This window comes from Periophthalmus magnuspinnatus, chromosome 7 (assembly GCF_009829125.3).
Source record: "Periophthalmus magnuspinnatus isolate fPerMag1 chromosome 7, fPerMag1.2.pri, whole genome shotgun sequence".
Lineage (NCBI taxonomy): Eukaryota > Metazoa > Chordata > Actinopteri > Gobiiformes > Gobiidae > Periophthalmus > Periophthalmus magnuspinnatus.
The window spans coordinates 33,472,938-33,487,236 of record NC_047132.1 but is presented as its reverse complement, the minus strand read 5'-3'; the positions used below and the strand labels follow the sequence as shown (position 1 = coordinate 33,487,236).

Below are 14,299 nucleotides of genomic sequence, written 5' to 3'. Positions count from 1 at the left end.
CGTGTCTCCTGTCCAGTACAGAATGTGTTCAGACAAATTTACATAAACGTTGGATCTCAGTGTGACTCTGAAGTGCTGTACGTTTGCGATTTGTTTTCTCCCCGACAAAACCCACAATGTCGATGAAACGTTCTGCACCGACAAAGACGCCTACGAAGGTTTGAACTTTGAGAGAGTTTAAACGAGAGAGAAATGTGAGAAAATGTTAACGCCTGTGTGAGAAAAGTGTATAAAGTGTGTGGTGAGGGGTTTACAGACAAAAACAGAGAGAATAATGTAAAAAATAAAGATGATACTTCGTGGATTTCACCTATTGTGAGTTATTTTTAGAACGTGACCCCCGCGATAAACCAGGGACCAGTGTAATTGCGATTAACGATTAATAATTATGTCCATTTATATAGCGTCTATGCTAGCAGGTTAGCTCTGTCCATTTATTTAAACAGTCCATGGACCAGACTCACTTTTCAAACTGGTGTATTCTGGCTCCTAATGATCTTCAGCTTTAGAACAGACAGAACATCTTGATTTTATTGTGTCTACAGTGACGATTCTATGGTTCCTAATGACAGGTGTTCATAATGACAGGTGCTGGTCCCGGCAGGTGCTGTGGGTCCTCCGTCCCGTCAACACTAATGTCTGTAATAGACGCAGACGGGTCTCCGTGCAGGACGCAGTGTCATATCATCCCAGCAGGAGGCGGCGCGGCTTTGGTCGTGTAATGAGGGACGTCACAGGTGACTCCTGACACGCGCAGACGCAGAGTAGCCATTACCACGGCGGGCTGCGGCTAATTACACCGTCAACAACAATAATTAATGTTTCATGTACTTTCAAGTCCCGCCCTCTGTGTGGGTCATTTATACAGCGACAAACAGGACGACGCCAAGACGACACTTTATCACATCTAAACTGTGTCATGTGTCAGTGTTTCCCCCTCTAAATCTGCCCTAGAAACATTAAATAAATAATGATAAATTAATTAATAAATAAAATAAAATAAAATAAAATAAAATAAAATAAAATAAAAATAATAATAATAATAATAAGAAGAAGAAGAAGAAGAAGAAGAAGAAGAAGAAGAAGAAGAAGAAGAAGAAGAAGAAGAAGAAGAAGAAGAAGAAGAAGAAGAAGAAGAAGAAGAAGAAGAAGAAGAAGAAGAAGAAGAAGAAGAAGAAGAAGAAGAAGAAGAAGAAGAAGAAGAAGAAGAAGAAGAAGAAGAAGAAGAAGAAGAAGAAGAAGAAGAAGAAGAAGAAGAAGAAGAAGAAGAAGAAGAAGAAGAAGAAGAAGAAGAAGAAGAAGAAGAAGAAGAAGAAGAAGAAGAAGAAGAAGAAGAAGAAGAAGAAGAAGAAGAAGAAGAAGAAGAAGAAGAAGAAGAAGAAGAAGAAGAAGAAGAAGAAGAAGAAGAAGAAGAAGAAGAAGAAGAAGAAGAAGAAGAAGAAGAAGAAGAAGAAGAAGAAGAAGAAGAAGAAGAAGAAGAAGAAGAAGAAGAAGAAGAAGAAGAAGAAGAAGAAGAAGAAGAAGAAGAAGAAGAAGAAGAAGAAGAAGAAGAAGAAGAAGAAGAAGAAGAAGAAGAAGAAAATAAAAATAATAAGCATTTAAAGGTGCCTTATGTCATTTTTCTGATGGAGGCTCTGCTGCTGCTTGTCTCCATGGAGATGTTATTGCACTGCCCAGAATGCAAGCAAGCAAAGTTTATTTATACACCACCTTTCACAGACAAGAAGTCACAAAGTGCTTCACAACAAGACGTTAAAACTCATAAAAATAACACACAAACGCAACACAGAGTCAACACAACAATATGGCCGCCCCTAAAAACCACTGCAGCTTAAAAAAAACGCCCAAATCTCATCTCCTCTGGTCCGAAAACGAGCACGAGGAACCGGGCAGTAGGTTCTGATCCAGAGACCTCAAAGAGCGAGGGATGAGGGGGGGTTGTACAGCAGAATGTTCCATAGTATAGCATTAAACTTATCTTTCTTGCATTTATTAAATTACAGGTGCTCAAAAAAGTTGCTCAAAAATACCTTGAAAAGTATGAATTGTTGTTGTGAGCAGAGTCGGCTCTCCACAGATCTGATCCATAACTATGTGCTCATGTACACACTGGAGTTACGTGCAGAGCCATTTCCATAATTAACAATTGACATTCTCCTGCATGTTAATTAAATCTGTAGAAGTTTTTCACACCAGTTACCAGAAACAGTCCGATATTTGCCCTTTTTAGCATATGGACTATCGGCCTTGAATCTCCAGCAGAGGCCGATATTTTATTTGGCCCATAGTTTGTGAAATTAAGTGAGTGCGACGCCACCCACAGCTTCAGCTCCAAATGAAGCTCATCGAGGCTAACGGTTATAGCGGCTAATCTGGAGCAGAGTTCTATATTTGGAATTACAACTGTGAGTATCATAGCAACCAAAGAGCCAATCAGGAGAGAGAATACTGAAGGCAATGCCCCTTACCGTCCACACCGCTGGTTTAACGTGGAGCGGACGCTTAGCAACAGTGTAAATCAAACCTGTTGCTAACGCTAACAGGAGCGACCTCGGGGAAAGAAGGACCTGATTTGTCTGTTATTAATGTTCAGATCTTGATTTACAGACACAATAGTGAAATAAAAACCCCAGGATCATGTAGAGGGTTAATACGAACATTTAAGACCAGAATGACGAGTCTGAAGCAGCAGAGACAGAGAGGAGACAAAAAAAACAAAAACAACAACCTCAAAATATCTAAAAAAAAAATTAAAAATAAATTAAAATAACAAAAAAGTTCAAAATAAACAAAAAAAACAACAACAAAAAACTCAAAATAACCAAAAAAAAAAAAAAAAAATTCAAAAATGAACTCAAAATTTCTAAAAAAAAAAAAAAAAATAATAATAATAATAATAACAATAAAAAAAACTCTAAATAACAAAAAAATTAAAAAAAAAATAAACGAAAAAACAAACAAAAAACCTCAACATAACTAAAAAAATATAAAAATAAAAATGGAAAAAAATAAACTCAAAATAAAAACCCCAGGATCATGTAGAGGGTTAAATACGAACATTTAAGACCAAAATGAAAAAAATGTCTGACTGAGTGAACTGGAGCCAAAGTGGATGGAGCAGGAAGTGCGCCCATGATCACTTCCTGTTTGGCGGCTAGCAGTTTAGCTACGTTCATTTATATAAACAGTCTATGAGCCCAACCAGCAGCTGAAATCCACATGTAAAATATATTCATTTAAACCTTTATCTGAACATTTTTAGTCCAAAGAAAGAACTGCACAAATGTGACGACACTGGACTCAAGGTGGACGAGTTTGTGCTGAATCCTGATGAAAAAAAGACCAAAATCGCCCAAAAATGTCGACCAAAAAGTATCAATAGTCTATCAGCGATCGTTTCTCTGGGTTTTGGACAATCGTATCAGTATCGACGTCAGGTATGAACAAATCTATATCCATCGATCTAAATATTGATACTCAGAGTTGCCCAATAAAAATCTTAGTTTGTCTCCGAGGATCCAGGCAGAAGATGCTAACGCGGTGAACTCATGTGACCTTTCCCAAAATATCACAAAAACTCATCACTGCAGACGGCCGTGGACACGCGCGGCATCATGGGAGATATTTGTGGCCCCGGCCGTCTGCTCTCGTGGCTGGGGGTCCACACATTACGGTTCAGGGGGATGAGACGGGGGCGTTTGGGGCAGATGTTTGGAGGACGCCGCTGGGAGGGAGATGCAAAACAAAACAGCACAATCTGACCTTAGAATCAAATAAAAACAACGTTAAACCTACTGAGCTTGTGTCTCTATGGTTCTCATCTCTGTGGAGCATTTTGTTATAATTTACACATTTTACGTCATCACAACAAAGCGCCGCACGCTGTCGGCGCCCCCTATGGACAGCTGCACATCACAGTGTTTATTACTATAATCAAACTCCTGTGAAAATAACGTATGGTATCGGTGAGTACTCAAAATGAAGTACTCGTACTTGTACTTCTTTTACACAGACTGGCCTCGGTGCGTCTCTCGTGTGAAGTGACAGAGCCCTGAATTTTTTTTTTTTTTTTTAAACAGAAATACTTTGAAATTAGAGATGCACCGATCTGATGCTGAGATCAGACATTAAAATGTTTAATAATCAGATTTAATTTACAGGTCGTAGTCGGACCAGAAAGTCTCAGAATGTTTGAACTTTTATTTAAACAAAGTTGTTCTGTTGTTAAGTAACAGCTACATAAACATTTGGATCATTTTTGTCTTATTTTATTTTTGTTTAAAGTAAATAAATGTTGTTTTCAGTCTCTGCTCTGGTATCGGGAATCGGCAGGACAGAGACGAGCGTGTTCTGGTCTCATGTTCTGGTCTCATACTCCAGTCTCATGTTTCAGTCTCATGTTTCAGTCTCATGTTCTAGTCTCATCCCCTTGTCTCATGTTCCCGTCTCTTGCTCTCGTCTCATGTTCCGGTCTCATGTTTCAGTCTCATGTTCTGGTTTGATGCTCTTGTCTCATCCCCTTGTCTCATGTTCCCGTCTCTTGCTCTCATCTCTTGTTTCAGTCTCATGTTCTGGTTTGATGCTCTTGTCTCATCCCCTTGTCTCATGTTCCCGTCTCTTGCTCTCGTCTCATGTTCCGGTCTCATGTTTCAGTCTCATGTTCTGGTCTCATGTCCTGGTTTGATGCTCTCGCCTCATGTTTCAGTCTCATGTTCTTGTCTCTTGCTCTCGTCTCATGTTCTAGTCTCATGTTCTGGTTTGATGCTCCGGTCCTTTGTTCCTGCCTCATGTTCTAGTCTCATGTTCCCGTCTCTTGCTCCGGTCTCATGTTCTGGTTTGATGTTCCTGCCTCATGTTCTCGTTTCATGTTTCAGTCTCATGTTCTTGTCTCATGTCCCTGTCTCTTGCTCTCGTCTCACGCTCTGGTCCAGGCTTCCCTCGCTCTGCCCGGCGCCGGTGGCAGATGGCGCTCAGTGTGTGTGTTCCACCTTTTCTCAATCGGACTGAGGCTCGCTGAGGAAGGTCACGCTCACTATCGCCCCCCGCTGACGTCTCTTTCATGTCCCACCCTTCTGTCTGCAAAGATCTGGAGCTACATTTATGTATTTTGATCAACATGTTTCAAATTTAGTCCTTGTCTCAGTGGAAGTGTGAGTCAGATCCAAACTAATTCAAACCAAAGTAACAATTTGAGGTTTGTCAGAGTGAGACACGAGTGAGGCGCCGCTAAAAAGACCAAAACATGACACTTTATGACGCTCGGAGCCTGGACCAGACTCAGTCACATTCAGGCAATTAGCAACAGGCATTTGCAATTCATCAGAGCGTTTAGCACCCACATAAATAACTAATATGTGCTTGAGTCTAATGAGTACGGCACCCCCTGGGGGAGAGGAGGGGGCACGCAGCAGACAGCTGAGGAAGTGACAGCTTTAATCGATGGGGATTCGGTCGAGTCCCGAGGATCATCGCTGAGGGAACTGGGGCTTTAAAGGTAAAGTCGCCACAAAAGGCAGGACTCGTGGAGCAGGAGGGACTTTAAGGAAGACGTAGTTACACACATAGTTACACACGTAGTTACACACATAGTTACACACGTAGTTACACACATAGTTACACACGTAGTTACACAAGGCCTGTGCTTTGTGTGCTCAACACTGCACTGTCATATTCCCTGTGTGCTGAAATCACATGAGCTGCTGCCTACTCAGAGCTTAATGCTCACAGAACAAAAGCCAACTCTATTGGAGAGAGGCTCCGTTTGTGTGTGCGCTGAAGTAAAGGCAGGACAGATGCACACACTGTGTGCCAAAGCTGTGTTTACAGCCTCTTTTTTCAGGTCAGCTCTTAAACCAAAAACAGTAAAAGACAAAACAAAGAACTTCTTTATCAAAAGACTTAAAAACTCCCTGTAAAGGCTTTACCCTCAGATCTGCAGCTCTACTCCCACTCACCTCAGAATGAGCCTTTACTCCAATCACAGAGCCGTCAAAATCACACCCCAGCCTTTCTCTCACTGCATTTACAGTCCAGCCATTTGAGCCGATATCACCGTGGAGACGACAGCCTCCCCGAACCTGACACTGTGTCAGCCAAAACACAGATATGACTCTACACCATCTGAAATACAACTGTGTCTGACCACATAAGGTTCTACAGGTGGATTTAGTGACCAGAGTCCAGTGTGTGTCAGTGTGTGTCCAGTGTGTGTCCAGTGTGTGTGTGTGTCCAGTGTGAGCCGAGTGTGAGCTGTAAAAGACTTACTTCCTCCGTATGGTGGAGCTGGAGTTGGTGTCTGTGCTGTCGGAGCGCTCCAGGCGGTCGCGGTCCGGGGGGTTGGAGCCACAGGACAGTCCTCTGGTCAGTCGGCTCAGGGTCCGGCGTTCCCTGGTCCCTGGAGCCGTGGCCTGGGCGCTGGACGGGTTTGCGGAGGAGTGGATGGAGAGGGGCAGGGGCTGTCCGTGGATGGACAGGGGCAGGGGCTGGCTGTTGTGGCCGTGCTCGGGGTTGTGGCCGTGCTCGGGGTTGTGGCCGTGCTCGGGGTTGTGGTTGTGCTCGGGGGGCTCCGGGGCCGCGTTCCTCGGGCTCCTCTCCTGCCGCAGATCCTGGTTCTCTTGGCTGACCCGGTCCAGTTGACCCTCCAGCTCCTCGATGCGGCGCCGCTGCGTCTCCAGGAGCTTGGCTTGGCTCTCGATGATGTTGTTGAGCTCTAGCAGGTACTCCACCGCGCGGTTGGGGCTTTCGGGGCTGCTCTCCATGATGGCAGCCCTCACGCCTCTGGGGCCTGGCGTCGCCACGGTGACGACCCCTCGGGGCTAAGATCCACCCCCCCCCACCAGCCCTGAAGAGTGGGGGGAGGGAGGGACCAAGGCGGGCGCTGGGAAAAGTTTACTTTATGTCTCAAGGATTTATGGACAAACAAAAGCGACAAAAAGATCCACAAATATGAATCTACATAATTCACAAGAGAAGAAACTGCATCATCCCGCGTTTGTGGCCATCAAGGTGAAAAGGAGAGTCCAGATCTCAAACAGAAAACAGACGTGAGGGTCAGAGCTGAAGTCATTTTAGGTCTGTCACTTACCAAGAGGAGGTCAAGACTTTGGCACGCGCGTCATTACGCACGTTTGGGAAGGAGCCTGACGCGTAAAACATCTCCTCTGACCCGAGACATTTGAGTTGCTTTAAAAAAAATAATAAGTTCCAGGGGGAAAGGGGAAGGGGTGACGAAGGAGCGGCTCCAGCTGAGACGCACCTCTAATAATCAGTCCGTGTCAAACATTACATAAGACAGAAAATTCTTCGCCCTCCCACGTTGCACATCCCCGCAGTCCATCATCGCTGCTTCAACCCATGGTGCTCTGCGGCTTTAGCGCACGAACCAAACGCAAAAGTCACTTGTTAAGTTCATAATCGCGGGTTAAACTGTTCCCTGAGGCGCGGGGGGACCTCCTCCTCCTCCTGCGGCGCGCGGAGGGGCGTCCCGGAGCGCGCGGGTCTCTGCAGTTTGCATCCAGAGACTCTCGCGTCACCGGTCACGAAACGCATCCATCAGAGCCCGGAGCACGAGCCCAACTTACTCAAACCTGCGGAATCTGGTTTGCGCTCGGACGCGTCGATGTGCGCGCGTTTCTCTCACATGACGCACAAAGTTGGGCTGTTTCTGCGCAGTATTCCGGCCCAAAGTGCGGCGCGTTTGGAGGTGGCGCACTCCGGTGTTTTTCTGCGCGCGTGAGGAGCTGACAGGCGCGTGCCGTGCGCCTCTTCCACCGGAGCGCAGATCTGAACCGCGCACGGGACACTGCGCATCCGGGACTGGACTTTCAAAATAAAACCCACAGTGAAGAAGATGAAGAAGAGGAGGAGGAGGAGGAAGAGGAAGAGGAGGAGGAGGAGGAGGAGGAGGACACTGTCACAGGGCGCGCGGTTTGGGGCTGACACTGACAAAAACATTTATTATTTTATATTCTGAGTGAAAAAATATCAATATTGTCATAGTTTTGGTGACAGATTTAAAAATGAAACCAGGACTAGACCAGGACTAGACCAGGACTAGACCAGGACTAGACCAGGACTAAACCAGAGCCTTATGAACCATCTCACCTCTGAGGACTTCAGGGACCTGCCTCCTGCTGTAGTCCTGGTTCAGTCCTGGTTTAGTCCTGGTCTAGTCCTGGTTTAGTCCTGGTTCAGTCCTGGTCTAGTCCTGGTCTAGTCCTGGTCTAGTCCTGGTTCAGTCCTGGTTCAGTCCTGGTTCAGTCCTGGTTCAGTCCTGGTTTAGTCCTGGTCTAGTCCTGGTTTAGTCCAGGTTCAGTCCTGGTTCAGTCCTGGTTCAGTCCTGGTTCAGTCCTGGTTCAGTCCTGGTTTAGTCCTGGTTCAGTCCTGGTTCAGTCCTGGTTTAATCCTGGTTTAGACCCTGTTTAGTCCTGGTTTAGTCCTGGTTTAGTCCTGGTTTAGTCCTGGTTTAGTCCTGGTTTAGTCCTGGTTTTAGTCCTGGTTCAGTCCTGGTTCAGTCCTGGTTCAGTCCTGGTTCAGTCCTGGTTCAGTCCTGGTTCAGTCCTGGTTCAGTCCTGGTTCAGTCCTGGTTTAGTCCTGGTTCACTTTGCTCTAGTCCTGATGTAGTTTTCTCCTTTGAGTGTTAATTTTCTGATGATTATTTATGATCATTTGTTTGTATTTGTCGTTTTATGATTTCCGTGTCTTTTATTCTGTTAAACTCTGAATCACCTCGTGCTCGATCTGTGCTGTACAGAGAACCTCACTTTACCTTAAAACTCTGTATCTGAGGAGTTTGGAGCAGTTTGGACGCATGTGCAGCTGTGATCACCGTCTTATTTTTAGACAGTTTCATCTTTCAGTTTGTTCATCTGGATCTTTCCTTTCTCACATTTATATCGGAGGTGAAAGTGACTGCAGTGCGCCTCAGAAGTGCAGCTTTCCTGATGATATCACACATGCACCCTGATGGAATCTTTATTGCACTGAAGCTTTTCTCTAAATATAGCCTGAGTAAAAGTGTGCTGCCCCCTGCTGTCCGGAGCCGGATCTGCAGCTCAGAAAGAAACAAAAAGACCAAAGAAATGCATTGAGCACTTTATTTTCACTGTTATTAGAACGTGTTTACACTTCCTCAATAGAATCTCCCCAAGGAAATGAAAATCTACAAAAAGAACATTAGCAAACATTATAAAAGAACAAAAACAAACAGGGCTGTGGTCAGTGGAGCTGTAGAAACTATGGCTTTAAAACAGAACAACATGTTTATTAAAATGAGGCGTAACAGTCACCGACGAGGCCAGAGCGACGCCTTAAACACACCGACGATGGGACGGGGAAGTAGCTCGTTTTGCTAATGGCTTTGCTCTAAATCGAAAAAACCTGAGTATTTGAAAATATAGAAAATATCATAGAAAAATAACATCTCACAGTAGTAATAAGTCTGTACTACGTAACAGAACTCAACCATGGGAAAGCCAAATCCACCGGTGATTTTAGATTTTTAGATTCAGTTAGATTCTGTTTAACGTCTCCAAAAGCTCCATTTTTAACATTAGCGGATTTTTTATAATTTTTCCGTTTAAACCCGCCCACCTTTCCTTCGCCACATCTCGCAGAAAGAGTATTCACAGTAAGAATTCAGTTGTTAAGATAGAATGGTTTGTGTTACCAAGGCAACAGCGACGGGCACAGCATCCCTAAGAATCTATTTAGTTCTGAAACACATTAGGATAATTATGAATATGCAAACCAGACGCATATTTTTGGCATCTCTGACCGAAGTGAACGCCACAGAACATCCACAGCCAGCGTTATAACATTACATAATCTGTCCTCGCACAAACGCCGACAGCAGGAGTTTAACTTCCACAAAAGCTACAGATCCATGTACGTTTCTTCATAACACAATACTAAAGGATTTATACGCGTATTTATTCTGTTCCGTATAGATATAGTGCATATATATTTGTAATTAAGGGCTTTCGAAATATTTACAATACTTATTTCTCTCTGTATATACACCTGCTTTATATATTTGCATTATTAGATTTGATATAGAGATATTCAGACGTAGAACAACGTTACAAGTCAAGGCAAAGTGTCAGAATGAACAACACAAACAAACACGACGCACTCGAACCTCAGACTGTGAATATGTGAGGACAGACGACCCCGGTTTACCTCGGGGGTCACGTTCTAAAAATAACCCGCAATATATGAAATCCGTGAAGTTTCATCTTTATTTTTTACATTATTCTCTCTGTTTTTGTCTGTAAAACCCCTCACCACACACTTTATACACTTTTCTCACACAGGCGTTAACATTTTCTCACATTTCTCTCTCGTTTAAACGCAAACGTACAGCACTTCAGAGTCACACTGAGATCCAACGTTTATGTAAATTTGTCTGAACACATTCTGTACTGGACAGGAGACACGGCACGGAGGAGACTGATGGACAATGGTCTACAGTCCAACAACCAATCAGGACGCACGACACAATGGTCTACAGTCCAACAGCCAATCAGGACGCACGACACAATGGTCTACAGTCCAACAGCCAATCAGGACGCACGACACAATGGTCTACAGTCCAACAGCCAATCAGGACGCACGACACAATGGTCTACAGTCCAACAGCCAATCAGGACGCACGACACAATGGTCTACAGTCCAACAGCCAATCAGGACGCACGACACAATGGTCTACAGTCCAACAGCCAATCAGGACGCACGACACGATGGTCTACAGTCCAACAGCCAATCAGGACGCACGACACAATGGTCTACAGTCCAACAGCCAATCAGGACGCACGACACAATGGTCTACAGTCCAACAGCCAATCAGGACGCACGACACAATGGTCTACAGTCCAACAGCCAATCAGGACGCACGACACAATGGTCTACAGTCCAACAGCCAATCAGGACGCACGACACGATGGTCTACAGTCCAACAGCCAATCAGGACGCACGACACAATGGTCTACAGTCCAACAGCCAATACTCAAATGCGATTTATATATGAAAAGTATGTTTTTTTCTTCATTATTATGCATTTTTTGGCTGGTGCGACTTATATAGTTGTCCCTCGCTACATCACGGTTAGAGCTCGGGATTTATTTGACGAATATTATTTTATATATTAACATTTATTTGGGTCATTAGTATTTTTTGTATTACTTTGTCCTTATTTTTTTAACAATGAATATTATTTATTATATATATGTTGGATTCATTATTTACTTTCTTCATAATAATATTGGTTCCTACTTATTGTTGCAGTACAGCGCATTTGAGGAGCGCACTGATAAAAATGTAACTGCCGTGTTGGTTTATTTAAGCAAACGAGAAGCAAGAAAATACATCGAATTAAATCAAACTGTGACCGACAAACCACAGCCTCAAAAGACTGAACAGAACGATATTAGAGTCAAATTTACATAAACGTTGGATCTCAGTGTGACTCTGAAGTGCTGTACGTTTGCAATTTGTTTTCTCCCCGACAAAACCCACAATGTCGATGAAACGTTCTGCACCGACAAAGACGCCTACGAAGGTTTGAACTTTGAGAGAGTTTAAACGAGAGAGAAATGTGAGAAAATGTTAACGCCTGTGTGAGAAAAGTGTATAAAGTGTGTGGTGAGGGGTTTTACAGACAAAAACAGAGAGAATAATGTAAAAAATAAAGCTATTGTGGGTTATTTTTAGAACATTCCCGCCGCGATAAACGAGACACCGCTGTATTTAAATATATCCACGGTCTGCAGCTGATAGTCTCATAAATTGCATTATTATTGCTCAGTTTTGGGTGAGGTATATCTCAGAGTTCAGGGGTCAAAGGTCGATGAGACACAACAACAAAAACAAAACGTCTTTAAAAAAATGTCCTGGAAACTTCCGGAACAAGACGCCAGTGTCGCTCTGTGTCCGTGATAAACGCAGTACTCCAGTGTGTGAAGTAAAAGTACAGATACACAGGTACAAAGTCAAAAGTATCACATGGGAAAAGTATTAAAGTACCCGTTTAAAAATGTACTTTAAGAGTAAAAAGTAAAAGTATTTCCCACATTTCCACGTCTTTATTTTTCTTCTGAATTTTGTTGTTTATTTTTGCTCAAAGTCGAAAACTTTCACTTTTTAAATACTTTTACTTTTCAGTCCTGTTCAAAAATGTAGTGGAGTAGAAAGTACAGATACTGCTCTCAAATGTACTGAAGTAAAAGTAAAAAGTACACGGTGTAAAAAGTACTTAAGTAAAAGTACAGATACATAAATATTCTACTTAAGTACAGTTACATGATAATAGTTTTCAGATCTGCTAATATTCGGCTACAGAAGGCACAGATATGACTTAGAAAACAGAGACGGAAATATAAAAACATCCTCCTGAAACAGCGACAGACACAGCACCTCCTCCTCTTCTTCTCCTCCTCCTCCTCTTCTTCTCCGTCGAGCGAAGCAGGATTTTAACCAGGAAGACGCCGTTTTCACTTCTACAAATTTGACTCGTGTTTCAGTTTTGCGCCTCCTCCTCTACATCAGTACCTCTCCTTCCTCCTTCTGTTTCAGCTCTGCGCCTCCTCCTCTACATCAGTACCTCCCCTTCCTCCTTCTGTTTCAGTTTTGCGCCTCCTCCTCTACATCAGTACCTCTCCTTCCTCCTTCTGTTTCAGTTTTGCGCCTCCTCCTCTACATCAGTACCTCCCCTTCCTCCTTCTGTTTCAGTTTTGCGCCTCCTCCTCCTCCTCCTCCTCCTTCAGCGTCTTTGCTTCAGACTCAGATTTCTCAAAACAGAATTTAAAGCTGCATCGCGAAACTTTTATGGTGGAGCGTACGCCACCTGCACGTCTCCATGGAGAAGTTACTGCTTCACCTGGAATGTTCCGCAGTACGGCATTAAACTTATCTGTTTCCAGGTGACAGATCTGTGGAGAGGCGAGCGTTCAGTTTTTTCAAGGTATTTTTGAGTAATAAATAAACCTGTAATGTAATAAAAAGCTGGACGTACACGTTTAATTCCCTATTGCGGAACATTCCAGACACAGCTCCTTGTCTCCATGGCAGCACATCAGTCAGAAAAGTTACACAGTGCAGCTTTAATACTTGAGGAATCATTTCGAAACATTAAATCGGACGTGTAATCTTTAATCAACGCCATTTTGCCGATCTTCCCCCGTTTAAACTCCACCTGTGACACGCCCCCTGTGACACTCCCCCTGTGACACTCCCCCTGTGACACGCCCACTGTGACACGCCCACTGTGACACGCCCCCTTTTTTGCTGCGACGCTTTACACCTCTCCCGGGTCATCTCTCTGCCGTCTGTCCTGTTCTACTCTCTCTTTGCTCGGTCGGAGCCAGGGTCCGGGCCTCGGCGCCATCCTGCTCGCTCTCCTGCGTCCTGTCGCCGCGGTAACCTGCGACAGACCTGAAACACTAGCCGCTTCTGATTGGCTCTCTCCCGACTCGTCTGACTCATCGTCCCCCTGGTGGCCGGCGTAGGTGAGGAAGCGAAAGAGCTCAGACTGTGACACCTGATCCTCCTCTGCGGCCGGTAAAGGCATGCGGAAAAATACTCCCTCCCCCTCCTCCTCTCCTTCTCCCTCCTCCTCTGCGTCTCCACCTCCCTCCTCCTCCTCATCTCTCTCCTCCTCTTCCTCGTTCGACCACGCTGACGCACTTTCGGGTCTTGGTATCCTTCTAATCTCCCTGTTTCCTCCCATTAAACGTCTGTACTCTCCTGTTAAATCTCTCAACTCTTCTCCAAAGTCACTCCTCGCCTCCTCTTCCTCACTCCTCCTCGCCTCCTGCTTTGGCGTGGGCAGCTTTAGCGTCGGGCTGGGAATAGGCCACACCTCCTCCTCCTCATTCTCTCCTCCTGTAATCTCTCCTGTCACCTCCACCACCTCCTCTTCTTTTTCTTTTTCTTGTGCAATCTCCTCTGCTCCCTCTGGTTCTAAAGTGCCATTAACCGCTCCTCTCTGCACCTCCTCCTCTGCCTGCCCCTCCTCGACCTTTGACCTCTCCTCACTACGGCCTCTCTTCTTCCTGGTTTTGCTCCGCCCCGTCTTCCTCTCTCTCGTGTCTGTGTCGCTGTGACGACGGCTCCTAAGGTTTTCTCGGGGTAAACTTTGAGATTCGCGTTTCTTCCTGCGGCTCCTCGTGCCTTTTCGTCGCTCGGTCGCCGCGGAGACCGGACTTTGTAAACGCGAGTCCGCCCCCGCTCTCCGTCCGCCGCGTCCCCTTTCACTTTTGTCCCGTTCGTGTGGAGACTCGGTTCCTCGGCGGGGTTTGTCGCT

At 44.8% G+C, this 14,299-nt stretch overlaps 1 protein-coding gene across 3 annotated transcripts in view; it reads right to left on the bottom strand.

The window, feature by feature from the left end:
* Window positions 1–7,731, bottom strand: part of iqsec2b (IQ motif and Sec7 domain ArfGEF 2b) — a 50,922-nt gene extending 43,191 nt beyond the window's left edge. Inside the window, exon 1 of one of the 3 annotated variants that reach the window (XM_055222991.1) lies at window positions 6,265–7,731. In XM_055222991.1, the coding sequence (XP_055078966.1) occupies window positions 6,265–6,758 (494 nt within the window). In that variant the 5' untranslated portion in view covers window positions 6,759–7,731. The remainder of the gene's footprint in view (window positions 1–6,264) is intronic. The other 2 variants (XM_055222990.1, XM_055222993.1) reach the window with 2 other exon arrangements.
* Window positions 7,732–14,299: the final 6,568 nt, after the last annotated feature.